This window comes from Chrysochloris asiatica, unplaced genomic scaffold (genome assembly GCF_000296735.1).
Source record: "Chrysochloris asiatica unplaced genomic scaffold, ChrAsi1.0 scaffold00023, whole genome shotgun sequence".
Lineage (NCBI taxonomy): Eukaryota > Metazoa > Chordata > Mammalia > Afrosoricida > Chrysochloridae > Chrysochloris > Chrysochloris asiatica.
This window is the reverse complement of record NW_006408541.1, coordinates 10,725,414-10,751,435: the sequence shown is the minus strand read 5'-3', so window position 1 is coordinate 10,751,435 and position 26,022 is coordinate 10,725,414. Positions and strand designations below refer to the sequence as shown.

The following is a 26,022-nucleotide window of genomic DNA, read 5'->3' as shown; positions in this document are numbered from 1 at the left end:
CGGGGGCGTTGTTGCTGAGAGGAGCACTGAGGTTATCTTAAAGGACTGGGATGATTTGCAAGGAGACTGAGAACGGCTGCAGAAGAGAAAGACGGTAATCAGTGTTTCTAAACTGCACGTGGGGAAACTGCCCAGATGATCTGTGTTAGGCGTATTTTTACCACTATCATTTTTCTTAAAAACCAAAATCACAAATCATCCATTTCCAGTTCATCTAGAAGTTATAAACACCGAGGCTCCAACTCAGGCCACGTCCCTTTCCTATGTGTAGTACCCCCGTTCTGGCAGTACCTGCTCAAGGGTCTCAAGTTCCAGCCTGACCCTCTTCCTGGTACAGATTAGAACGACCATCTGGAGTGGCAATTAAGGGCCATTCGCAGAATGGATGCTGCAGCTAAGTCCAAAGGCCAGAGCAGCCGCTGCTCTCCCAGATGTCTCCGTGTGTCTGAGGGGTAATTAGGTGTCAGTTGGATTCCCCGGGAGGTGCCCGGACTGATGGAGAACACCCTTTGACGACTCATTTTCCCAGCAGACAGGTGATTCTTGTAATTACAAAAGGACTTGTTTTCCTTTTCAAATTGCTAACACATTCCTCAAGAGTAGCAGCGCCTTACCTGATGCGATGACAGTACCCGCCCACAGCGTGTTCTCAATACTCAAACTCTCGCTGATCGAAGGGTCGCTGTCTTCCTAAAGAGACCAAACAGACATGAGTTTACCAGCCACGGTTGTGACACAGCCCACAGGCTGTTTCCAGCATGCTCTTGTCCCTGAGTGGCAAGAACAGTTATGCACTGGGCTACTTAACCAGAGAGTTGACGGTTCGAAACCACCCAGAGATGTCCTGGAAGAAGGGCCTCGCAACTGGCTTCCAAAAGCCATGAAAACTCTTTGGAGCACAATTCTACTCGTAAACAAATGGGGTCGTCATGAATCAGAACCGGCTTGATGGCAGCTGGTTGGGTTTTTGGCTGTTTTTTTTCCCTGATGAAACCTGAGGAGTTGGTTTGGAAATCCACAGCTCTGCTGTGACAAGAATGGGACTCATAAGTCATGTTCTTGAACTTTTCCTCTGCCATGGAAATATTAATGTACATGGTACATGACTTAGAGAGTACAGGTTTTCTGACAGGGAAGAAATGTTTAACAAGGTATGAATTAAAGTGCAGACACAAAACAATCGTGCACGGCCCTTTGCTGATCACGCTATAAGGAGCTCTGGTAGCGTAGTGGTTACAAATCAGGCTGCTAACCTCACAGTCAGCAGTTCGAAACTACCAGCTATTCCGTGGGAGAAAGATGAGGCTTTTTGCTCCCATAAAGATTTATAGCCTCGGAAACCCTATGCAGGGTCACTCTGAGACAGAACCAACTCCACAGCACATAACCACCAACCACCACTTAATGGCTTATAAAGAAACCACCACACAGGTGGCTAATAATGACTCTAATGCAAAGACAAAAGGGTAAGGTGACAAGGAGACCAGATGATGGAAAGCGAAACATCCAGAAGGAAATTAATGAGAATCTTTGTGAAAAATATAACCCATGCCTCTGACAGTGTGAGTTGTTGTTGTTAAGTGCTATTCTGACTCACAGAGATCCTGTGTACAGTTTCTGTGGCTTTTTAAAATCTTCTGGGAGCAGATAGCTTCCTACACAGCAGCTGCTGGACTTGAACTGCCAACCTTGTGGCTTGTAGTCCAGTGCTATCCTGCAGAGCCACAGCTTTCCCTAACGATTTGTATACTAATGGTTTCATGGAACCAAATCTGCTATACAAACTTCACTGAGAAAACAATAAAGTATTTTTAAAAACAAAAAAAGAACTACTAACCATTTCAATTGGGCTTTATAAATGAATTGTCCCCACGTTTCTAACATGATCTGAATCTAACTTTAATTGCCATTCTGAAGTCCAGAAGGGAACTTAACAATTCTGACAATGCTGATACAACGCTACCACATGGATGAACCTGGAGAACATTACATTGAGTGACATCATTCTATCACTAAAGGGCAAATATTGTTATGACCTCACTCATTTAAGACAGGCAAGCAGAAAGAGACCAAAGTCCATCAGTGGTTATCAGGGTGGCAGGGAAAGAAAAGAGAGTCGTCGTTTGGGGAGTATGGAGTGCCTGTAAATGTGTGGAACCTTTTGTAAAGGGACAGTGGTGATATTTATATAATATGTTGGACGTCATCAACCTCACAGGATTCTGCATGTGAAAACTGTTGAAGGGGCACCTTTTTATTTTATAGGTATATACGTATATGTGTTTATCACACACACACCAAAAATAAGTAAATAAAAATCGTAAGAATAGAACATGGAGAAAAGAGGCCAAATCGCTGCCTGAACGAGAGCCAGAGAGTGACTACTTACAGACACCAGGCACTATACTGGCTGATCATAGCCACACTTAGCTCTGATCTGGTGGGTGCTACAGCTGCTCTGAAGCTGGGGAAAAACACCAGTGCATCACCTTCCCTGAGAGACAATACAGCAGCCTTCAGGTGGGGACTCTGGGAGGTAATAAATATGACCACCCCCGATACCTGGTATTAAGTCACTTCCTGACAAAGAATTGTCTGCACACCTTTACAAGCCATCCCCGTGGACATGCGCTCTGAGGTAGGGCTCCACGGTCCAGATAAGCATACTCACTCTGGTGAAAGTTCCCACAAAGTTGTGAATGTCGATATTTGGCTCCTCTGCATACACGAACGACCGTATCTGAAGCAGGTCCTGGAGTTAAACACAGGTAGATGATGAACAAACATGTCAGAAGACTCATTCATTTTTCAACAGCAACTGGACCGTCCAAACAGAACAAACAGGTACTCAAAAGTATGGGGCAAAGAGGAAGAAAGTCCTCGATCAAGTACGGACCTGCAGCCCGGATGTATCCAGACACAATGAGAAAAGGCTCTGCTGAAGGAGGCCATGGAACCATCTGCACGAGCGTCTCCTCAACTTGTGGAGGGAACAGGGGACACTGTCCCTGCAATGAGCACAAGGAGCCCTGCCATGCTGCTGTAGGATAAGCACTGGACTGCTAACTGCAAGATCGGCAGTGCATACCCTCCAGTTGGTCCATGGGAGGAAGATGAAGCTGTTAAGATTTACAGCCTTGGAAACCCTATCTAGGGTCCTGATAAGTTCAAAGTCAACTCAATGACAGTGGGTTTAGATAGGAATGAGCAGACCCCCGCTGCTCAGTTCTAGATTACAGGACTCATGTGTGCCAAATGGAAAAACTCTCCCGAATGCTGGTTATGGGGTAGCTGCTCTGTGACAAGCCCTGGGAAGGGCAGGGAGACAAAAAAACAAGCAAGAAACCCCATGACGGTTGTAAGACTATGAAGACACGGCTTGGCAAAAAGCTGAGTTTGGGGCTAGGGGTCAGAGGACAAAGGCTCCCTGCTTAGGAAACACTGAACTTCTGTTAAGTGTTATGGAAAGAGCTAGACACAGATAAAGGTGCCGCCGCACAATTAATGTCGCTAAATGGTTCGTGTGAAGGAAGCTGAAACAGCCAACATTTTGTTCTGTATTTACCATAACAAAATTAATTTTTTTTAAAAAAAGCAGTGCTGTAGAACAAACTGTAGAATAAAAAAATAAAAGACTATGTCCATGGCCTAAGACAAGTACAGTGGGAGGAAGACGTGGTTTCCTTCCAGCAAAGAAAAAAGAGCAGGGAGCTGAGGGACGGAAGTGGGAGAGAAATCAGCTCCAGGCCAAATGGTAGCATGGGCATGCATCCAGATTCGGAAAAGCAAGGTCCAGGAACAGGGATGCACAGAGGGCTCCTGAGGGGAGACAGCAGGGTGTGGCCAGATCTTACTGATGCAGCACACACACATACACACACACACCTCACCTCCACAATGATACAGAATTTATTTTAAGCTAGAAGGAGCTCTGGTAGCGTAGTGGTTACAAATCGGGCTGCGAACCTTAAGGTCAGCGGTTCGAAACTACCAGCTGCTCCACGGGAGAAAGATCAGGCTTTCTACTCCCGTAAAGATTTACACCCTCGGAAACCCTGTACAGGGTCGCTATGGGTCGGAACCGACTCGACGGCACTTAACAACAACAACAACATTTCTTTGTGGCTCTGCTGCCACCTAACAGAAAGGTCCTGCTGTCTTCCTGTCTGAGTACAGATGCTTGGAGCTTTGATACCTGTTTGTCAAGGACGAAGCTCTGGCAAAAAGACCCAAAAGCAAGCCCAGTTCCTCCACTCAGCAGCTGTGTGAGTTTGGAGAGATGACTAACCCCTCTCACCTCTGTCTCCTGACATGTGAAATGGTAACAGCACTGTAGGGGATGAGGAGGCCCAGGCTCCAGGCTCCTATGGGACAGGGAGGCTGCCAAGTCAACATCAAAAGCTAGAGCAGGACACATGCTTCTGAGGGGACCCACTGCACCTCGTTTTTCTTAGCTGCCATCAAGCTTGGCTCCAACTCATGGTGACTCAATGTACAACTGAACAAAATGTCGTTGGATCCTGCACATCATCATAATCACCGATACAAAGGGGCTTCAAAACGTTCAAGGTAGGAAATGGGGATAAGACTCTTGTGGTTCAATAGTGAATAATTGCTATCAGGACTGACTGCGATTGTTGCAAATGTAAAGGTTGATGTTTGTAACAAAAGGAGGTGAGGGGTTGATCTTGCAGCCCAAGAAGAAGATCTTGCAACGATCAAGGGAGAAGAACAGAATGTGGGACCGTATCCAGAGAAGCAGCGACACCAGAGATGGAGGCAGAGATGATGACATGGAGAGAGGGAGCAGCTGAGGACTCTAGACTCAGGGAGGGAGAGGGGCTGTGTGCTGACAGCCAGAAGGGCAGGCTTCTGGGGCATACCCTTTGGTTGTTTAAATGGTTATATATTCCTGTATGCTTCTTCGGTGTATATCCAAAATAAAAAACCACCAGAGGAAATGGAAGCAAATACTGTTGAGCGATGATGCATAGAGGGGATTGTAATCATTGCAATGAAACGAAATACAATAGGCAATAAGTCTGAATGTCAAGCTGATGTTCTCCCATGTAAACTATCACTCAATTCACAATAAAACCTTTAAAAAAAATTAAAGACTTCAACAACAAAAAATTCAGGAAAGAATGGAATTGAAAAAGAATGACAGATTTCCATGAACTTTTTGAAGCCCCCTCATATGTCTGACTACAACTCATCTGTCAGTTTGTCCTACTGCAGTGGCTTTGAGTGATGCTGTGATGCTGGAAGGTATGCCACGGGTATTTTAAACACCAGCAGGGTCACCTATGGTGGACAAGTTTCAGTAGAACTTCTAGACTAAGACAGACTAGGATAACAGAGAGACAGCTCACTTTTGAAGGGTTAGCCATTGAAAGCCTTATGAGAATCAGGAGAACATCATCAGATATAGTACCAGGAGATGAAAACCTTATGAATAGCAGGAGAGTACTGTCAGATACAAGGAGCTTTGGTAGCGTAGTGGTTACAAATCAGGCTGCGAACCGCAAGGTCGGCAGTTCAAAACTACCAGCTGTTCCGTGGGAGAAAGATGAGGCTTTCTGCTCCCGTAAAGATTTACAGCCTCGGAAACCCTGTACAGGGTCACTATGAGTCGGAACCAACTGCATGGCACGTAACAACAAACAGTGCTGGAAATTGAGCCCCTCAGGTTGGAAGGCACTCAAAGTGTAACTGGGGAAGCCAGCTGCCTCCTCAAAGTCAAGCTGACCATGGTGATAATGCAGTAAAGCTTTCAGGGCCTTCGTGTGCTGATGGGACACAATTCAAAATGAGGAGAAACAGCTACAAACACCCACTAATAATCAGAATGCTGAATACAGGAAGTATGAATCTAGGAAAATTGGGAGTTGTCAAAATGAAATGGAACTCATAAAGATCGATATCCTAAGGATTTGTGAGCTAAAATGTACTGGTATTAGCAATTTTAAATCAATAATCGAATGGTATATATGCTGGGAACAACAAATTGAAGAGGAATGGTGTTGCATTCATCATCAAAGAGAACATTAAGATCTGTCTTAAAGTACAATGCTACCTGTGATCAATAATATCCATGTGGGCATAATGAAGACCAGTTAATATCACTGCTATTCAAATTTATGTACCAACCACTAAGCCAGTGATGATGAAATTGAAGAATTCTACCAATTTCTTCTATTTGAAACTGATCAAACATACAATCGAGATTCACTGATAAACCATGGCTGATTGCGATTGTTGCAAATGTAAAGGTAGACGTTTTGTACAAAAGGAGGGGAGTGGTTGACCTTGCAGCCCAGGAACGGAGGTCCCTGGGACCATCAAGGGAGAAGAGCGGAGTACGGGAATCTATCCAGAGAAGCAGCGACGCCAGAGATGGAGGCAGAGATGATGATGTGAAGAGATGGAACAGCTGGGGACTCTGGACTCAGGGAGGGAGAAGGTCTGTGTGCTGATGGCCAGGTGGCAGGCTTGCAGGGTGTACCCTCTGGGTGTCTGAATGATTGCATATTCCTGAGTGCTTCAGTGTACATCCAAAAAAAAAAACAGAGGAAATAGAAGCAAATAATGTTAAATGATGATGCATGGAGGAGATGGTAATCATTGCAATGAAACAAAACACGATAGGATGAATGTAAAAGTGATGTTCTCTCAAGTAAACTATCACTCAATTCACAATAAAAACTTTAAGAAAAAAAAAAGGATTCATTGATTAAAAGGGGGGAGTAGTCAATCTTACATTCCAGGAACAGAGGACCCTAGGACCATCAAGGGAGCAGAGCATGAGCAGAATGTGGGATACTATCCAGAGAAGCAGTGACATCAGAGATGGAGGCAGAGATGATGACATGGAGAGAGGGAGCAACTGAGGACTCTAGACTCACGGAAAGAGAAAGGCTGTGTGCTGGTGGCCAGGAGCCAGGCTTGCAGAATATGCCCTCTGGTTGTTTGTGGGGTTTTTTGTACACCAAAACACACAGGAATGTAGAATCATCAAACAACACAAAGCCAGGGGCAGACTGTGAAACAGACCATCAATTGTTCATATGCAAGTTCAGGCTGAAGCTGAAGAAAATTAAAACAAGTCCACGAGAGACAAAATATGGCCTTGAATATATACTACCTAAATATAGAAACTATCTCAAAAACAGATTTCACACATTAGACATTTATGAGTGAAGACCAAAAGAGTTGTGGGATGGCACCAAGAACATCATACGGGGGAAAAAAGCAGAAGGTCATTAAAAAGGAAAAAAAAGCAAATCAAAATGGATATCAGAAGAGACTCTGAGGCTTGCTCTTAACTGTAGAGAAGCTAAAGCAAATGGAAGAAATTTGAAGGTAAAATAGCTGAACAGAAAATTTCAAAGGGCAGCTCAAGGAGACAAAGTAAAGTACTGTAATGTGCAAAGACCTGGAGTCAGAAAACCAAAAGCGAAGAACACGCTCAACATGTCTCAAGGTGAAAGAACTGGGGAGGGGGTGGAATCATTGAAGGCTTCTATGAGCAAAATAGTGAACGATGCAGAATGCATCAAAAACAGTTCAAACCAATACACACAGAGTCACTGTACCAAAAACTAATGGTTGATGTTCAACCACTTCAAGAGGTGGCATGTGAGCAAGAATCAATGGTACTGAAGGAGGAAGTCCCTGGTTCACTGAGGTACTGATGAAAAACAAAGCTCCAGGAATTGATGGAATACAAGCTGAAACCTTTCAACAAACAGACGCAGATCAATCATCTATGCCAAGAAATGTGGAAGACAGCTAGCTACCTGGCCAACCAATTAGAAGACATCCATATTTGTGCCCATTCCAAAGAGAATTGAGTGGCCCAAGAGAATCAAATAATATCATTAATATCACAGGCAATTAAAATTTGGCTAAAGATCATTTTTAAATGGTTGCAGGAGTCTATCGACAGAGAACCACCAGAAACTCAAGTCAGATTCAGAAGAAGCTGTAGAATGAGCGATATCATTGCTGACATCAAATAGATCTTGGCTCAAAGTAGAGATCACCAGAAAGATGTCTACTTGCATTTTATTGACTATGCAAAGGCTTTCGATTGTGTAGGTCATGACAAACTATGGACAACATTGTAAAGAATGGGTATTCCAGAATGCTGAATTGTGCTCATGAGGAACCTGTACATAGACCAAGAAGAAGTTGTTAGACGAGAACATGAGGACACTGAATGGTTTAAACTCAGGGAAAGGGTACACCAGGGTTTGTATCCTACATTATACTTACTCAATCTGTGTGCTGACCAAGTAATCCAAGAAGTTGGATTATACGAAGAAAAACCTGACATCAGGACTGGAGGAAGACTCATTAACAACCTGTGATATGTAGATGATATAGCCTTGCTTTCTGAAAGCAGAGAGGGCCTAAAATACTTAATGATGAAGATCAAAGACTACAGCCTTCAATATGAACTGCATCTCAGTATACAGACAAGGACTTAAAAATATTTACTGATAATGATCAAAGAGCACAGCCTTCGGTGTGGACTGCATCTCAATGTAAAGAAAATAAAAAGCCTCACCATGGGACCAATAAACAACATTCTTATCAACAGAGAAAAGATTGAAGTTGTCAAGGACTTCATTCTTCTCGTATCAACCATCAACACTCATGGAAGCAGCAGTCAAGAAATCAAATGACGTAATGCATTAGGCAAATCTGCTGCACAAGACCTCTTTAAAGTGTTCAAAAACAAAAATATCAGTTTGAGGACTAAGGTGTGCCTCACTCAAGCAAGCTATGGTATTTTCAATAACCTCATACGCATGTGAAAGCTGGACAGTGAATAAGGAAGATCATAGAAGAATTGATGCATCTGAGTTACGGTGTTGGAGGAGAATACTAAAGTGCCATGGACGGCCAGAAAAACAAACACATCTGTGATGGGAGAAATGCTTCTTAGAAGGCAGTATGCCGGAACTTCGTTTCCCATATTTCAGACATGTTATCAAGAGGGACCAGTCCCTGGCGAAGGGCATCGCGTTTGGTAAAGTGGAGGGTCCTGCAGGATTGGTATGAATCAGATTTTCCATGAAAATCTCAATTTCTGGTTCTTTTTTTTTAAACAATCAAATGGTCAGTGGCACATGAGGTACACTAGAGCCAAGTTGATGCACTTGGTCACCCGCCCCCTGCCCCCGGCCCCAGGAAGGGCCCAGGTTTTCCATGATGATCTCACCCAGCCCTGTGTGCCCACATAATTACACTGTGGCCTCCTAGTGCTAATAAGAAAACAGCCCAGAGGCATGTTCAGTGAAGGAAGAAAGTTATGAATACGAAGTACAGTATGATCTATCTGTGTAAAACCACAACTCACAACGTACTTATATTTGAAGAGTTGTCAGAAAGGGCACCAAGGAGCTCTGGTAGCAAAGTGGTTACGAATTGGGCTGCAAACTGTAAGGTCAGCAGTTCAAAACTACCAGCTGTTCCGTGGGAGAAAGATGAGGCTTTCTGCTCCTGTAAAGATTTATAGCCTCGGAAACCCTGTACAGGGTCGCTATGGATTGGAACCAACTCCACAGCACATAACCACCACCGTTGTTACCAAGCAAGGGCACCATCAAAGGCCTGGAAAGACCAGAACTTTCTATGCCGTTTCTGTGAAGAAGAGAGTATTGGTGGCATTATAGTTGTTAGGTGCCACTGAGTTGTTTCCGACTCAAAGCGACCCCACACACAACAAAACAAAACACTGCCCACTCCTGCGGCTGTTAAGCTTGAGCCCACTGCTGCCGCCACTGTGTCAGTCCATCACTGAGGGTCTGCCTCTTTTGCACTGACCCTCGACTTTACCAAGTATGATGTCCTTCTTCAGGGACTGGTCCAATCTGATCACATGTCCATCCTCACAACCAAGAAGCACTCTGGCTGTACGTCTTCCAAGGCAGATTTGCTCTTTCTTTGGCAGTTCAATGTTCTTCATCAACACCAAAGTTCAGAGGCATCAAGTCTTACCTGGAAGTAAAGTCCCTCTCCGACACAGAATCAGAAGTTCCTCATCAGAGTAATGGCATGTCATTAGCACAGCGAGGCCTTCTAAGAATTCCCAGGGACTCTGGGACCACAATTAGAGCCTCACAGGTTTAGAATTCCTCATTGAAAAATTAACAGGAATCAGGCTGCTATGTTACTTTTTATTGACCATGAAAACTAACTAGCATGGTGATCACGTTTACTAGGATTTCACCTGACCAGTCCTTCTCCACAGAACACAGTAAGGGTGACTATTACAAAGGGTGGTTGTTATTGTTGAGTGCTGTCAAGTTGGTTCCAACTCATAGTGACCCTGTGTAGGGTTTCTGAAGAGCGGCTGGTGAGCTTGAACCGCTGACCTTGAGGTTCAAACCAACTTTACAGTGCAGCGCATTAACCTGCGGTGCCATACAGGGACTCCATTACATAGGGTGAACACCCTTATGTGTTCCAGTTCATCTTTCCTGACCACCACGGGGCATGTCGGTCTCTGGCATAAATTACAGTGTTTTGTTCTTGTTTCACACAGATGGTACAAAAGAACTGTCCATCACTCACACACAACCCACACAGCTTTCGTTTAAACTCAGGCTTCCCCTCACTCACTCATTCTATAAAATAACAAACCTAAAACCACCCAAGGCCACTGAGTCAATTATTTCACTCAGAGCGACGTTGTACAGGGTGTTCTGGGTTGTACATCCTTACAGGAGCAGACACCTCATCTTCCTCCTGCGGAGCAGCTGGGAAGGGGTTTAAACAGCAGACCTTGTGGTGAGCAGTCCAGTGCTTATCCTACAGGGCCACCAGAGCCGGTTTTGAGAAAGTGAGGAGTCCTGGGGCGTTCTGGGCACTTGCTGGCTCCGTCTAGTGGGACCACCCCTTAGGCTCTGTGGCTGGGTCTCATACTGAGCACCTTGTAGTGACTCTAACAGGCATAACCTGCTCTGGAAGCAACAGAGTGCAGATGTCGTAAGCGGTGGTCGGAAGAAGCCCCTCTGAGAAGCTGACTTGAGCACTGAAATAACTACTAGATACACCCAGCATGTGTGTGGGGTGGGGGGGGGGGGGTGCTTAACTGGAAGGCCAGTGTGGCCAGAGCTGGTGAGCAAAAGGTACAGGGCAGGCACAAATGGGTGAAGTTCTACTAAACTAAAGGTTGGTAGTTTGAACCCAGCCAGATGTACCTTGGTAGAAAGACCTGGTAATCTACTTCTGAAAGATTACAGCCATTAGAATCCCCGTGGGGCACAGGTGGCGTCAGAACAATTTGTTATGGGCTGAACTTGTTGTTAAGTGCTGTCGAGTCGATCCTGACCCACAGCGACCCTGTATAGGGTTTTCAAGGAGCAGCTGGTGAGCTTGAACCTCCGCCTTGCAGTTCAAACAGCTTTGCAGTCTGGTGCCTTAACCCACAGCGCCACACTAGGATTCCATGGACTAAACTGGGTCCCTTAAAAGTATAAATCCTCACCTCATTGCCTGTGGTTCTGATCCCATTTGGGAAGGGGCTGTCTTTGTTATGCTAATGAGGCAAGGCTAGTGTAGGCTGTTTCATCCATTTTTTGGAAAACTAAAATAGATGAAAGGAGCTCTGGTAGCACAGTAGTTATGAATTGGGCTGCTAACCTCAGGGTCAGCAGTTCAAAACTACCAGCAGTTCCATGGGAGAAAGATGAGACTTTCTGCTCCCATACAGATTTACAGCCTTGGAAACCCTGTACAGGTTCACTATGAGTTGGAACCGACTCCACTGCACATAACAACCACAACAAAACAGATGAAATGCATGCTAGTCCTGGTGTGGCGCTGTAGGGTCAGCACTGGACTGCAAGGTCAGTTTGAGCCGCAAGGTCGGAAGTTCAAACTTACCAGCCACTCCTTGGAAATCCCAGACAGGGTCTTTATGAATTGGAACCAACTCAACGGCATTTAACAACAACAATAAGCAGGTCAAGATGGAGAAAGACAGATGTCAAGTCCCATGAAGATCACCCAGAGACAAAGCCCTTCCTCCAGAGCCGACAGAGACAAAGCCATTCTTTCCCCAGAGCCGATGCGCTTACTTCAAGCCTCTCAAACTGTGAGAAAATAAATTTCTGTTTGTCAAAGCAACCCACTTGTGGTGTTTTCCTTACAGAAACACTCGAGAAGTAAGACACTACTCAAAATGGCTAACAACAAGAAGATGGAAAGACAGAGGCTGTCTGAGACAGTGCTGGAAGATAAATGTTCGAAGGCATGATCCAAATGGCTCCAACAATGGACTCCAAAGTCCCGGATAATCATTCTGCTACACAGCTGCTCACCATGAGCCAAAGCCAAGGAACAACAAAAAGGGGAAGCCTGTGGAGGTTCTGGGCAAAGCAACGGCACACCTTTACCTGTTTCACCAGGTACCTCTGGCAGCATCCTTAAGAAAGCTGGACAAAGGGCTGTTATCTGGCCACAAGCAGCACTGGAAGCTCTCCGGGACCCCTCCCTTCCTCACCCACCCTAAAGTTCACATCTGGCCCCCGAGAGCCTGTGAGTTCCAGAGCCTCTGAAGGGCTGGCCACTCACCGCGGCTGTGGGCAGCCTCTGTGTGCAGGCCACGGGGAGCCGGAGCTTCCAGTCTGTCTCCCCATCCAGCTGATCCGTCCGCAAGAAGCAAGAGCCTGTGGAGGGAAGCAGGACACCATCTAGTTGGCTGCAATTTAGGAACGCTCCCCTGAGCCACCAACATGCTTCACTGGCAGTTTCTGTTCTGTTAAAAAATTCCCAATCAACACCCAGTGGCCAGAAGGACAAATGATTGCCATTTTCCCTACTTTCTCCATTAAGTTCTGAGGCCAGCAGGAGCTGGGTTCAAATTGTCCTCTACTACTCACACAGCCTCACAGGTGGCTGGCACAGGATAAAGGGACCAGGGATGAGAGCCCATCACTGTAACCACCAGCCAGGTGTCCCTGGGCAGGGCTTCTGAGCACATGGGTTCAAATTCTTGGTCTCTCTTTCTTACTAGCTCCTTGTCCTCAATTAGCTCTGTGAGCCTCGGTTTCTTCATCAGCAAAAACAGAGACAGGAACAGCAACGCTGATTCCAGACACTATCTACAAACAGGACGCTGTGATCAGCTGGTATATTTCACAGACGTACATTTCAGGGTGACCCAAGGACAAGGACTTTCAGTCACATATAAGAGGGCTTCAAAAAGTTTATGGACAGATGGAATTAAACGAGAATGGAATATTTTCCAACAAACTTTTTAAGGCTGGTTTGTCATCTGGCGCATACCTTAAACTCCCCCGAGTACCAGTTAAGACTACCAGGGACGACAATCCCACAGTGTTGCTGTTGTATCTTTTTTAAGATCAAGAGAACATTTCAGAGGGCCACAAAACCAAATGCTTCATTTTCACTGTAAAAGGTCACCGTAATCAATTTGAGGACAAAGCTGCAGTTTGGTTTTGTTGTTTTAAGTCTGTTTTAACCTCGTACCGTTCATCTTTTCTCCTGATTATTTAATACCATGTGTTAATTGAAAGTGTCATTCGCATTTTTAGTCACTTCGTAATAAGACAGACCACAATAATCTCAAAGGAATTTAATGGCAGAGTTTCCCCCCGCAAAGGTTCAAAGAGCTCTGCTTGTGCTGACAGGCAAGAGAAAACTCATCCTGTCTCTTCACACCAGCTTCACAAACAAACACAAAAGGAGAATCTGAGACAACTGGTAGGGTGGGAGAAGTCCTCAGGTGGAAACACAAAAAAAGGTCAGTGTATTCGGTTGGAGGTTCGAGTCCTGATAGAAGTACCTCAAAAGAAAGGTCTGGCAATCTCATTCTGGAAAATCAACCATGGAACTCTGACACACATGAGGTTGCCACCATGTGTCGGAGCCAAATGGTTTTGGTTTTAGGTAGGGTGTGCAGGACAAGGTGGCAGCCAAACCAGAAAATAACTCCAGTCAGCAAGGGGTGTACAGGGATTTTGAGGGGTTCGCTCAAGCACACAAGTTTGTTGACAACAAATACCTTGGTGGGTGCAGGTTAGCATGACCCCACCATTCACAAGCAAAGGACCCCCCGACCCCATCTCCACCCCATTCCTCTACCACACAAAATCTCTTGGTGCTGGCTCCCAAAAAAGCGAGTATTTCTGTGTGTGTAATATAGACTGGACATTCTCCATGCTGCTAGTTCAGAGAGCTGAGCTAAGGGTGCCCAGAGAGCGGACACACAGCACCAACTGTGGCTCCACCCACTGAGCGCACCTTTTTAATGACCAAACTCTACTGACCTGTGAGGACCAGCGCAGCGTTTGTAAACGACAATGCTGCTTAAAACAATGTCTTTGACTCCCCTCCACGGCTCCAAAACGCTGTCTACTTCAAAATTCTATCTACATTTTCCAATGATTATTTTGCCAAATTACCACTGAAAGGTTAATGGGTATTCTCCCAATTGATGCCAGATGTTTACCGTTCTTTTCTGATGTCCTCAGGAAGATCATGTCAGCAGGGACCCGCTGGTTCTGTTATGAAAAGAAAGACTGTTACTGCAAAGGCCCATGTGTGGGTCTCAGGGGGTTGCCGAGAGGCCAGGGGGAGCAGCTACTAAATCCCACAGCGTCTGCCTTTGTCAAAAACAGATTTGGGGATTTATTTTGGTTTGAATCTGAGAAATCTTGCATGCTGCTTTTACTTAACTAATCCCCGATCAAAATCTTGTCGCCAAAGAAGAGCTGTTAAGTTTTCTGATGAATCTGATTATTCCCTCCTAACATCCAGCCAGAGGACACCTGGTCTACCACTCACTACTCATCAGCTTTCTTCTAGGTTGTGTGCAAATACTAAAAACACACATACATAAGCTCTAGGCTCATGATTTCTTTCTCTATGCATTTTCCTGCTTAACTCCAAGTGGGATTTTCACAGGGAAATAAAGTAGTAGCAAGAAGTAACAAAAGCCATTCACCCCTCCCCAAAAAAAGCCGGAAGCCAAAGGCAGCCCTGTGTAATTGCAAACAGAAAAGTATACAGCACAAAGGCATTTGTGTGGTTCCTCTGAACTGCCAACCTAAAAAGTTTTACTTGACTTCAAATCAACATTGAATTCTGGGAATGAATCCTTTTAAACGAACTTAACAGTTCACTTCCTACAGAAATGTGTTTAAACACAGTCCCTTTCTAATCAAATACTATCTTCAAGACCCTTTAGGGCAACCCCCTGAATCCATTACCTTCCAGATAAACAGAGATGAGGATGGATCCAAATAACAAAACCATTAACACTACTATGTGAAAAAAAAAAATGCTTTTTTTTTTTTTTTTGGTCTTTTTACTGTTGTCATAGTACCCTTAACCCCTGCTCCCCATAAAATGATATAAAAAAAAAAAAACCCACACACAATGTTTAAGTCAATGAATATCAGCTAAAATGTCTCAAAAGGTAAATTACATAAATATTCTTGAGTGCACACATAACCGGCAGACTTCTAGGAAGGTTTATGTTAAATACACACAAACACAAAGACGGACCCCAAATAGTAATAAACACATACAACAGAAAATCAAAATTTGAACTTATGTTAGTAAGCAGGATTTCTGGTTCATCAGACACATAAAACTTATAATTTGTGTGTGTGTGCGTGTGTGTCTCACAGGAAAGAGATTTTTCTCCCCAGGCAAAGCTGGTGGATAGATTTCCCAAAAGCTTGCATTCAATTAGTTGGCTGGATACACAAAATGCGCGTTAGGATTCACTGGAGGGGGCAGAAGACAGTACAATGGGTAAATCCATTAGGATTCTCAAGACTCGACTGACTCACCTTCTCAACAAGGATAAGATCTCCAACTTGGATATTGGAACTTTTCACCTTCACTGTACCTGTAAAGAAAGGTCCAAGATGCATCACTCTTTGAATTCCATTGAATTCAGCAACATCAGCTCATCTTTAATAGCCATACAGCCTCAACAACACCATTAGCTCCTGCCTCTCTCAGAAACAGGAGCTGCAAGACTACTCAGGAAGTTAGATTAGGGATCCCCACTTGGAAGACACCAAAACAGTTCAGGCCACTCAGATGTCTTGTCCTCAAACAGGTTACCTGAATGGTGCTGGACAGACATTCCATTCAGTCTCAAAAATACTAGAACCAGCTGCTATGGAGGTGACGCTGAGTCAGGCAACCTCACATTGTATCTGAGCAGAATGGTGGGTTTTCAAGAGCTGGTCTTTTGGAAGTCGCTCATAAGGCCTTTCTTCTGAGGTGCTCCAGGGTGGACTCGAACTTCCAACCTTATAGTTAACATGTGAGCTCTCATTATTTGCACCACCCAGGGTCTCCAGAAATGAATGGGTAAAGACAGGGGTTAAGCAGTAGACTGCAAACTGAAAGCCTAGTGGTTCAAACCCACTAGCTGCTCTGTGGGAGAAAGATGAAGCAGTCTATTTCTATACAGATTTACAGCTTCCGAAATCCTCTGTCTTATAATGAATCCAAACCAACTCCGCGGCAATGGAGAATGTTCAGACCTTTTACTGCCTGAGTGATTCCTCTTGTTCCACTAGGGGGCAGTAGTAAAAATCCCCACTGATACATAATTCTTTCTGGTGCATTAGTTTTGTTTTATTTTGTTTTTTCAGAGGAAGATCGTAAATTCAACCGTGCCAATCAACTTTTCCTTCACCTGAACCTGGCCCCAACTTTCCCAAACATAAATTTACACATTGTCTTGGGTTTTATTACTAAAATTTATGCCGATGTCCTGACCCAAGTACCACGCCTGTGTTTAGATTTTCAAGACCTAGTTACAAGTTTCCTATTACAAATCAGACTCCAAGAACAGTGTACTTTGTGTTCAACTTTTATAAAATATAGTTGGATCGATGTGCATGTTGAGGGCACTGGGGGCCAAGTTAGAAGAATAACAGTCAAAGGACAACACTGATTCACTGGGGGTCAGGGGGTTGTCTCTTTCTCTGACATATACTTTCTAACTTCGTATCAATTTTATTTTAATAATAAGATACTTGTCTACTAAGAAAAGAAACAAAGTTAAGTCCATTGAAATTAGCTCAATGTTTTAATTGAGCAGGCCTGGGTTTTTCCCTTCCACACAGACTCCTGATTTATTATCAGTTGGCTTGAACTCTGCCTCTCTATCCATCTGCTCGACCTCAACAAAAACTCTTTCATCTGCTGTGTGTGCAGAGCAGTTCCTGGGTAACGGCCAGCCCCGGTTCTTCCTGCCAAATGCCTATGTATCAAGTGTGCATCAATCACAGGCCACCAGTGTCATGTCAGAAGGAGGGGCGTGCCAGCCACACTGTCATGAGGTCACCAGGACCCTAGGCAGTCACGCTATCACCTGTACCACAATCACACTATCATTCATCATGTATCCTAGTCACACTGTGATGACATCACCTGCATCTTAACCACACTTCATTTTAAGCCACACTGTCCTGTACCCTGGCCACACTGTGATGACGTCACCTGTATCCAAAACACAGTCACACTAGTCACACTACAATCATGCCACCTGTATCCTAATCAAACTGTCATGACGTCACCTGTGTTCTAGCCACACTGTGATGAGATCACCTATATTATTCTAGTCACAGTCACGAGATCACCTGTATCCTGTTGTTGTTAAGTGCTGTCAGGTCAGTTGTGACTCATAGTGACCCTGTAGAGGGTTTCCAATGAGCAGCTGATGAGTCTGAACTGCCGACCAATCTGTGGTCCAGAGCTTTATCCCACAGTGCCATACCAGGACTCCACCTGCATCCTAGTCACACTCTAATCATGTCACCTGTATCCTAATCACACTGTCTTGATAGCACCTATATCTCAACCACACTTCATAACTTCATGACATCACCTGTATTCTGATCACACTGCTATGACATCATTTGTGTCTTAACCACACTCCATGACATCACACAAGCCACACTGGGATGACATCACTGGGATGATGTCGCCTGTATTCTAGTCGCACTATCATGACCTCACACTAGTCATATTGTCATGCTGTCACCTGTATCCTAGCCACAGCTCACTCAGTGGTACTTGGGGAATGAGCATCTGCTTAGCAGCTTCCAAAGACAGACGCTCACATTCCCCAGCTCAACTGCAAGGACATGGTGCCCGCCCTAACTTTGGACTTCTCGTCCCAGGCTGCCACTTTTTGGTGCTTAAACATATGCAATTCCAAACAGATACTTATACATCAATGCCTGCTGTCATACTAGTCACAAGAGCCTCAATGTCCATCAACAGCTGAATGGATACCAAAATGGGGCAGAGACATGCAAAAAACTATGACTTCACCATACGGAGGAGTGGGGTTCTGATGCCTGTCACCACACCTAGAAAACACTAGGCTGAATGAAAGAGGCCAGACACAGTCAAATGTTGTACAGCACCACTGAAACAGCTAAGACAAGCAAGAGTACAGACACCAAAGTTCATGCATGACTGCTGGCAGGGTGGGTTACAGGGAGGGGAAGGGACTCACTGAGCTTCTGATCTGGGCGATGGGCGCTTTGGAAACATCATGATAATGGCGGATTAAAATGATAAACTAACTCCTGTCAATGGGCTTTACACATGACGAATGTTGAGAAGGCAAACCATTTGCTACATATTATTTACCACCATTAGACACTGTGTTGCTAAGTACAGTTTGGTCCTGTCTGCTGGATACACATTGTATAATGTGTGAGGAGTGTGTGAAGAGTGAGGCGAGAAAATGCAAGGACAAGTAGGAGGAAAAGGCAGAAGAGGAACCTGCTCCTCTCTTTCTATCCCAGCACTTACTGAGACTGTTCTACCAACCAGCCACTACAATTGGCTGTAGACAGCTATTCAATCAGTTCCCAGAGCCCTGGTGGCACAATGGTTAAGCACTTGACAGCTAACCAAAAGATCAAAGGTTCAAACCCACCTTCCATCTGCTCCTCAAGGGAAAAGATCTGGCAATCAACTTGCGTAAAGATTACAGCCGAGAAAGCCCTATGGGGCAGTCCCACTCCGTACATGGGGTTAGTATATGGAGGGACTGAGCTCACAGCACCCAAAAACAAGTCAGTGCCCAAGCTGGTAGAGGGAGGTCACCAGGATGGGCGGAGGAGGAGGGATGAAAAAAGGGACCCCATGTTTGAAGGGTGGGCTAGCTGAGCAGGTAGGGATTCCCTGACAGAATGAAAAGAACTTTGAAGATTACAGAATGAGTCCAAAAGACGTGGTTTCCTAACCTTCCATTAAATGTTTTTCTGAAGCCTCCACAAACAATCTTGAAGGGAAAAACAAAAAACAAAAAAACGGACAAGTTACAGAACCACTCTGGCAGAGTTCCCTGTCTTCCTATCAAAGAAACAGGAGGGAAAACCAGAGCTTTTACAAGGAGCTCTGGTAGCGTAGTGGTTACGAATCGGGCTGCGAACCTTAAGGTCAGCGGTTCGAAACTACCAGCCGCTCCGCGGGAGAAAGATGAGGCTTTCTACTCCCGTATGGATCGGACCCGACTCGACGGCACTTAACAACAACCTACCTCAAAAGGAGTCCTGGTGTGGGTGCTGTGGGCTAGCATGTCAGACTGCAAAGCCATTTGAACTGCAAAGTCAGTGGTTCAAGCCCACCCTATACAGGGTCGCTATGGGTCGGAATCGACTCAACAGCACTTCACAACAACCTATCTCAAAAGACAACAGGGATTCTCCCTGTGGACCATCTGACTGGAAAGAAATACACTCACCAAACGTTACTGACAAGCCGGCAGGCATGCTTCCAAAGAACCGATGGTTTTTCTCTCCCTTCCCTCAGAGGACTCTGAGATAGAAGTGTTGTTATTAGGTAACATGGCATCAACTCTGACTCTAGTGTACAATACCACGCGGTCCTGCGTTACACTCACAAATTGTGCCATCTGAACCCATCGCTGAGCTCGTGTGCCAATCCATCTCATTGAGGATCTTCCTTTTTTTTTTTTTTTTTTTTGCCAATTCTCTACTTTCCCAAATATAATGCCTTTCTCCTGGGACTGGTCCAAAGTACATGACATGAAATCTCACTGGTCTTGCTTTTAATGAGCATGCTGACTCAGGAGACATGGCTGACCCCACTGATAATCCAAGTACTAGGGGTACAACATCCATAATGACAGCCACATGCAAGCTACCACAGGGTACAAACTGACAGATGAGTGGTGCGCTCCTGTTCTTAGGTTCTGCCAAGTCAATGCCAACTCATAGTGATGCCATGTGACAGATTAGAGCTACCCCCATGGGGCTTCCTAGGCTGTCATCTTAGCAGGAACAGATTGCTACTAAATTGCTAGTATATTCAGTGGGAGCTACTGAGTTCCAACCACCAACCTTGTGTTTAGCACCTTTACGGGCAAACAACTGATCTCTGCAGTCATATAAACCTTGGTCTCACATTGGTAGTTCTCATCTAAAATTCTGAGTGCTTTTTGAACAAGGGGTCCTGCAATTTCCTTCTGCACTTGCCCCAGCAGATTCCACAGCTGGCCCTGAATGGAAAGGTAAGTCCCCAGAAATATCTCCTTTCTAAACAGCACAAGGAAACCCAGCCCTGCCCCAAGAACTGAAGACACAGAAATCTTGTCAGTTTTTCACTAAGACTTCCTCCTCTACTTTGGGTTCCTAATGTCCAATCTCCAAACTCCAGGCTCTGGGATTTTTAAATGCATTTGCAAAGCAGCTACTAACAGTTGGGGTAGAGACTTTATTATTAAAGGCCAAGTAGAAAGCCCTCTGGCCAGTTACAACCAAAATCATTAAATAACTTCTACAAAGTAAAGGATCCGTTTTGGCTTTTACCACTCCACAGCCGTCTCAGAGTCAAGAGTTTATAACAGGGAACAAACTTCCAATTACCAGTACTGTTTATTTCTATAACGATGGGACTCCAAGCCTTTCATAAGCAAACTTACTGAGCCCAAACCAGGTCTCTGCATGGGTGACAGATTCAGAATAAGAGCAGTGTGTCTACACTGCAGGAAGAAACCAGATGCTTCCCCCCAAATCAATGCAAGTAGATGACAACTCAGTCAAACTGCCTAACAGCCTGCAAACACACATTTAAATAAATTCTGGGGCACGAGTATATGTGGACCTCTTTTTTGACCCTGAACACCTCCAGCTACACTTGTATTTTTCATTGTGCATGCAGCAGGACACTGGAGGCTTTAATAGATCTCCAGCAATGATCTCCGTGCACTAACCTTGGTTAATGTATTACTTTTTAACTCCACTCTCTAATCTGCCTGTCAAGTAATGAGTTGTAAATTCTGTGGCATGTGTACATTTCCTGGGGTTAACATTAAAATGCCTCTGTGGACCCAGTGGAGTTCAGAGGTTTAAAGCTGAAATTTTCATATTCAAATAGAGTGGTCTGCATTCCCCCAAAACCTCTGAAAAGCCAATTTGAAAATGAGTAAAGGGCTGAGCAGTGTTATTATAAATACCGCAGCCACTCGGAGGGACTTTTGTTTAAATAGGGGGAGCTTAAGAATGACTGCTAAAGTTTAAATGTAGCATGTTTACATCCAACAAAGGCTTTTAAAACATACTTAGAAATGGTCTTCCCTCTCCCCTGTTTACAGAATCCAACAATAAACAGATAGATTACACTCCAACTGGGGTGGGGGTGGGAATACCTTTTGGAAAAGATAAGGAGTGAGTGTAATTTACATGTGAGGTTTTTCAGGTGGGTTTTTGTATGTTGTTAATTAAACAATAGATCAGTTCATAAATGATTTGTAATAAAGTGAAATTAGAACTTTTAACAATAACCAAAAAAAAAAAAAAAAAAAGCCTCATGAATCCGAAATGACAACTCTGCCTGCCAGGAAATGTCTGAGGGTCTGACAAAATCTGCTTCAATACTTACTGGTGAGTCTTTAGAACAAATAAATCAGATTAGAAAGTGCTGATGCTCTGAATAGGGCTTTGAACTGGTTCATTCTAGTTAACCCCTGCTGAGAATTAGTCTTTCCACCTCAGAGAGACTTTTAACAGAATCTACAGTCTAATACATACAATTGTTAAATTGTAGGATCTTTTAAAGATTCATTGTATGTTGGGGTGAAAATGAAAACTTTCAGACAGTATCGAATCACTATGAACCGATCTGAAGCGCTGCCTCTGAACCCTAAGGAGAAGCATGGTCCCTTGTTGCTTTCCTGCAGTTACGTAACTTTATGATGTTTTAATTCTCTTTGGATGTAAGTTTATGATGTTTTAATTGTCTTCAAAAATATCATAAAGAGTATCTTAGTGGCCTTCCACGACTTGTTACACTGTCTCCGTCCTCTACAGAGTTTCTACTTTGAAAACATAAATGGTGCTTCTGTCTGGGAACACATGCTGTTTGGTTGTTACGTGCCATCGAGTCGGTTCTGACTCATAGTGACTCTGTATTAGGTTTCCAAAGAGTTACTGGTGAGTTTAAACTGCCAACCTTGTGGTTAGCAGTCTAATGCTTATACTACAGCATCACACCAGGACTCTGAATATGTATAGAGTTTCCCTTTCGTTAATTCTTAGCTAAACAATTCTGCATTAACAAACCCAACTTACCCTACGCTTGTCTACCTTCTCCTGATTAACTCCAATGGACTATGGCTCCACAAAAGAAAAACCACCTTAGATCTCAAACTGAATCACATTCATTGTGATCCTAAAAAAAATGGTCCAAAGTGGATTTTGAATGGAACCGGGGAAAATGCTACCATCTCATCTAGCGGTCCTTGGAGTAGCTGTAAGAGAATGGGGCAGCAAGGCTGAACTATCTGGAAAGACGCAGGGGGGACGGAAGGATTATGTCTACACGCTCACATGTTCGCTCACACCACATACGCATGTACCTGGGGCTACAATGCTGAAGACAGGAGGGACCAGATGCCCGCCATTTGCAAAGACCTCTGGCTTACATCTTACGGCTATCTGTCCATCCAGATGTCCCCAGATAGCCCCAGCAGCAAAGACTCAGGGCCAATTGTGTCCTGTATGCTTCTGCTTATACTTTCTTTTCAGGTTAACCTGCCCTTTGCCTCACTTACCCTTGATCTTAAAACAAGTTAGTCAACAAAAGCATTCCTGTTATAAAGATCCACAGATTTCACCTGGTAACAATGCAAACCCAGTTTCTCTCACTACCTGTGATAATCAAGGTAGATCTGCCAGAAGTACACTTTTGGGACAGACGCATAAGGTGGGATCATTCATCCACTAATCATTGTTTCCTGCCCCGACTGAGTAACAAACTAAGTTTAGCTGCTACTTCACGGTCTCTGTATTAACGTTGGCATTTCCAGCGCCAGTGGATGCTAGCAATTCTGTAACAAAAACCGTAAAAACTGGTAAAGGTGTAAGGACCTCTCTGTTGAAGTCTCTGATCATGTTTAAATACGGGTTTCAAGCAGGAAGGCAAAGGCACGCGTATTTGTCTGGGAGCACCGTCCCGGCAGGATTTCTACCCTTCAACTGCGTTATCACTGACTTGGCCTCTCTGAGCCCCAGCTTCCTCATCTATAAAAGCTCTCTCCAGAGGCTGCTCCAAAAATCACTGACAACACCTAGTCTGGGAACCTGGCTGGCTCATGGTTATTGTTTAGTGCTGTGGAGCCATTAAGCGACCCCACATAGGATTTCCTAGGCTTTAAATCTTTTGGCGGGAACACAGAGCCTCATCGCTCTCCCTCAGAGCGGCTGGTGGGTTAGAACCGCTGACCTTGTGGTTGGTTCACAGTTGAGTATTTATTCTATGGAGTCACCGTACTTCATGTTAAGTGGTAGTAAATAAATGATTAATCATCTTCTTTTCTCCCCCTTGCTTCAGTATTAACTTCTCCCTGTAGTAGAGAATCTTGTATGAGGATTCTTGAATGGCAAAGTCAACCTTCCCGAGTCTCAGATTCTCACTCACTGGCCTAAGTGGTCTTGTCTTCAGTTCTCTCGGGAGGAAGTGGCTCAGAAAATGGAGCCATATTGGAAAAAAATGAGGAGCCGAAACTTGGGTGTTTTGTACTCTACCTTACCAGCTGACCACCTGTGCTTGGGCCTCACCTTCATGAACCTCCTGGGGAACTCTTTTCCAGGGCCACCTTTATGGACATGCAGCTGAGCCACCGCATGGGGCCCTGAACTCAAAGGATACACACATACTTGGTTTAATGCTCTGTCGCTATCTTGAAGTTCTTAGGAATGCTTAAACGAGGGGTCCACATTTTCAATTTGCCCTGGGCCCCACAAATTACTTAGCTGGTCCTACTTTCTTCCTTCCTACAATAAATGACACATCGGCAACTTTTTACTGGGATCTTATCACTCTTGGCCCCTACCTACAGTCAATGAACCCCTTCCCCAAGCCATCAGTATGGGTCTTTCTTGAAAACGCAGACTAATGTAATGGCGTCCTGATTATTCTTTGTCAACATTTTGAACACATCGATTCGTGTTCTGTCTTCTTTTTTTCATTCTCCAACTTTCACACTGTGTTGTGGAGCAGATGTACCTGAGCTGTCAAAATGACAGCTTTGCTTTTCAAATTGTTGAAGAGATCTTGTGCAGTAGATTTGCCCAGTGCAGTGTGGTATCTAAGTTCTTGACTGCAGCTTCCCTCCCCACAGATGGTTGCCCTAAGTAGAATGAAATCACTGACAACTTCCAGTAAGGCTGGCACTATTCTTCACAGTTTACTGAGAGGGTAAGTGATCTGCCACAAACATCCAGGAAGTAGAAGCAAGGTAACAGATCCCAGGGAGAGTTTAAGCTCAGCGTTCCTCCTGGCCACTAGGAGCTGGGCTGGGAAGTCAGAACATAGTCATCAAGAAAGGAAACATTGCCATTATAATCATTGCAATGAAACAAAATACAATAGGATTGAGTATAGAGCTGATGTTCTCCCATGTAAACCTCACAATAAAAATAAAAAAGGAAACATTCTTATGATGGTTACCACCCTCAACCCATTGAAGTGTTGTTGATAAGTGCCACTGAATCGGTTCCGACTCACAGTGATCCTATACAGGGTTTTCAAGGAGCAGGTGGTGGGCTTGAACTGCTGTCCTTGTGGTTTGCAGTCCAGTGCTGATCCATCAGCTCCACGCTAGGAATCCCATTGAAGTAATTACGTTTATATAACTTATCCACCTGTTTGCATGTTTGCATACCTCACCAGACAAGGTTCCTTGTCTGTCTCTGTAATCTAGAGATTTATCACAGATTTAGCAGATGATGGAGTACAAACCATTTCTTAAAGGAATAATAAATGGTCATTTGCATGCAAGCAGCTACTTCTATTATTAAAATACCTCAAATGCGTATTAGGCTTTGATGGCTGCATTCAGAATTAATTCAACTAGAGTGTTGTTTTAGGTACATCTCGAATGAAATAAAATAACCTGAAAGGTTGAAAATTTTTAAAAGATCATCCAGTTCTTGTTGATCGTGGCTTTCTGTTCAGCTGTTTAAAATCCATTTTTTTTTTCCTCAAAGAAGTTAAAAGGTGTTTCAGTTTATTAATTTAAAACTCTCTAAAAGCTTTAGCTGTATCTCAACATGAATCTGTGGCATTTCTTAAATCCATATTCGAAAACAGAAGAAAAAAAACTATGCTAACTGCTAAAAAAGAGTCACGTGATGAATCTCATATTGAGGAGACGTCAGACAAACGCAAATCGAGGGGCAGCCTATAAAGGAGTTAGCTGTAAACCGGCCAGATTAGAAAATGTCAATGTTAAAAATGCCAGTTTCCTAGCAGAAGATGAAGACCCAGAAGGCATGCCAGGTTAGAGACTCAGTAAGAGGGCAGGAAATTTCAGTCAGTCTTGGGCTGCTTCCTGGACCATGAAAAAAAAAAAATTATAAAGGACATTAAAAGTACAACTGGCAAAATTCCAATTAGGAATGTACCCAGGTTACTAGAGTCCTGGTGTGGTGCTGTACAATAAGCACACGACTGCTAGGTCTACTTGGATGG

General features: G+C 44.2%; 1 protein-coding gene across 1 annotated transcript in view; it reads right to left on the bottom strand.

Annotated features, from left to right (window-relative positions):
- The window catches only part of ATP9A (ATPase, class II, type 9A), a 175,200-nt gene that overhangs the window by 84,542 nt on the left and 64,636 nt on the right, over positions 1 to 26,022 (bottom strand). Inside the window, exons 5-9 of the mRNA XM_006839177.1 lie at positions 15,837 to 15,895; positions 14,489 to 14,540; positions 12,589 to 12,683; positions 2,672 to 2,752; positions 615 to 690 (exon numbers count right to left, since the gene is read on the bottom strand). Coding sequence (XP_006839240.1) covers positions 615 to 690; positions 2,672 to 2,752; positions 12,589 to 12,683; positions 14,489 to 14,540; positions 15,837 to 15,895 — 363 coding nt within the window. The remainder of the gene's footprint in view (positions 1 to 614; positions 691 to 2,671; positions 2,753 to 12,588; positions 12,684 to 14,488; positions 14,541 to 15,836; positions 15,896 to 26,022) is intronic.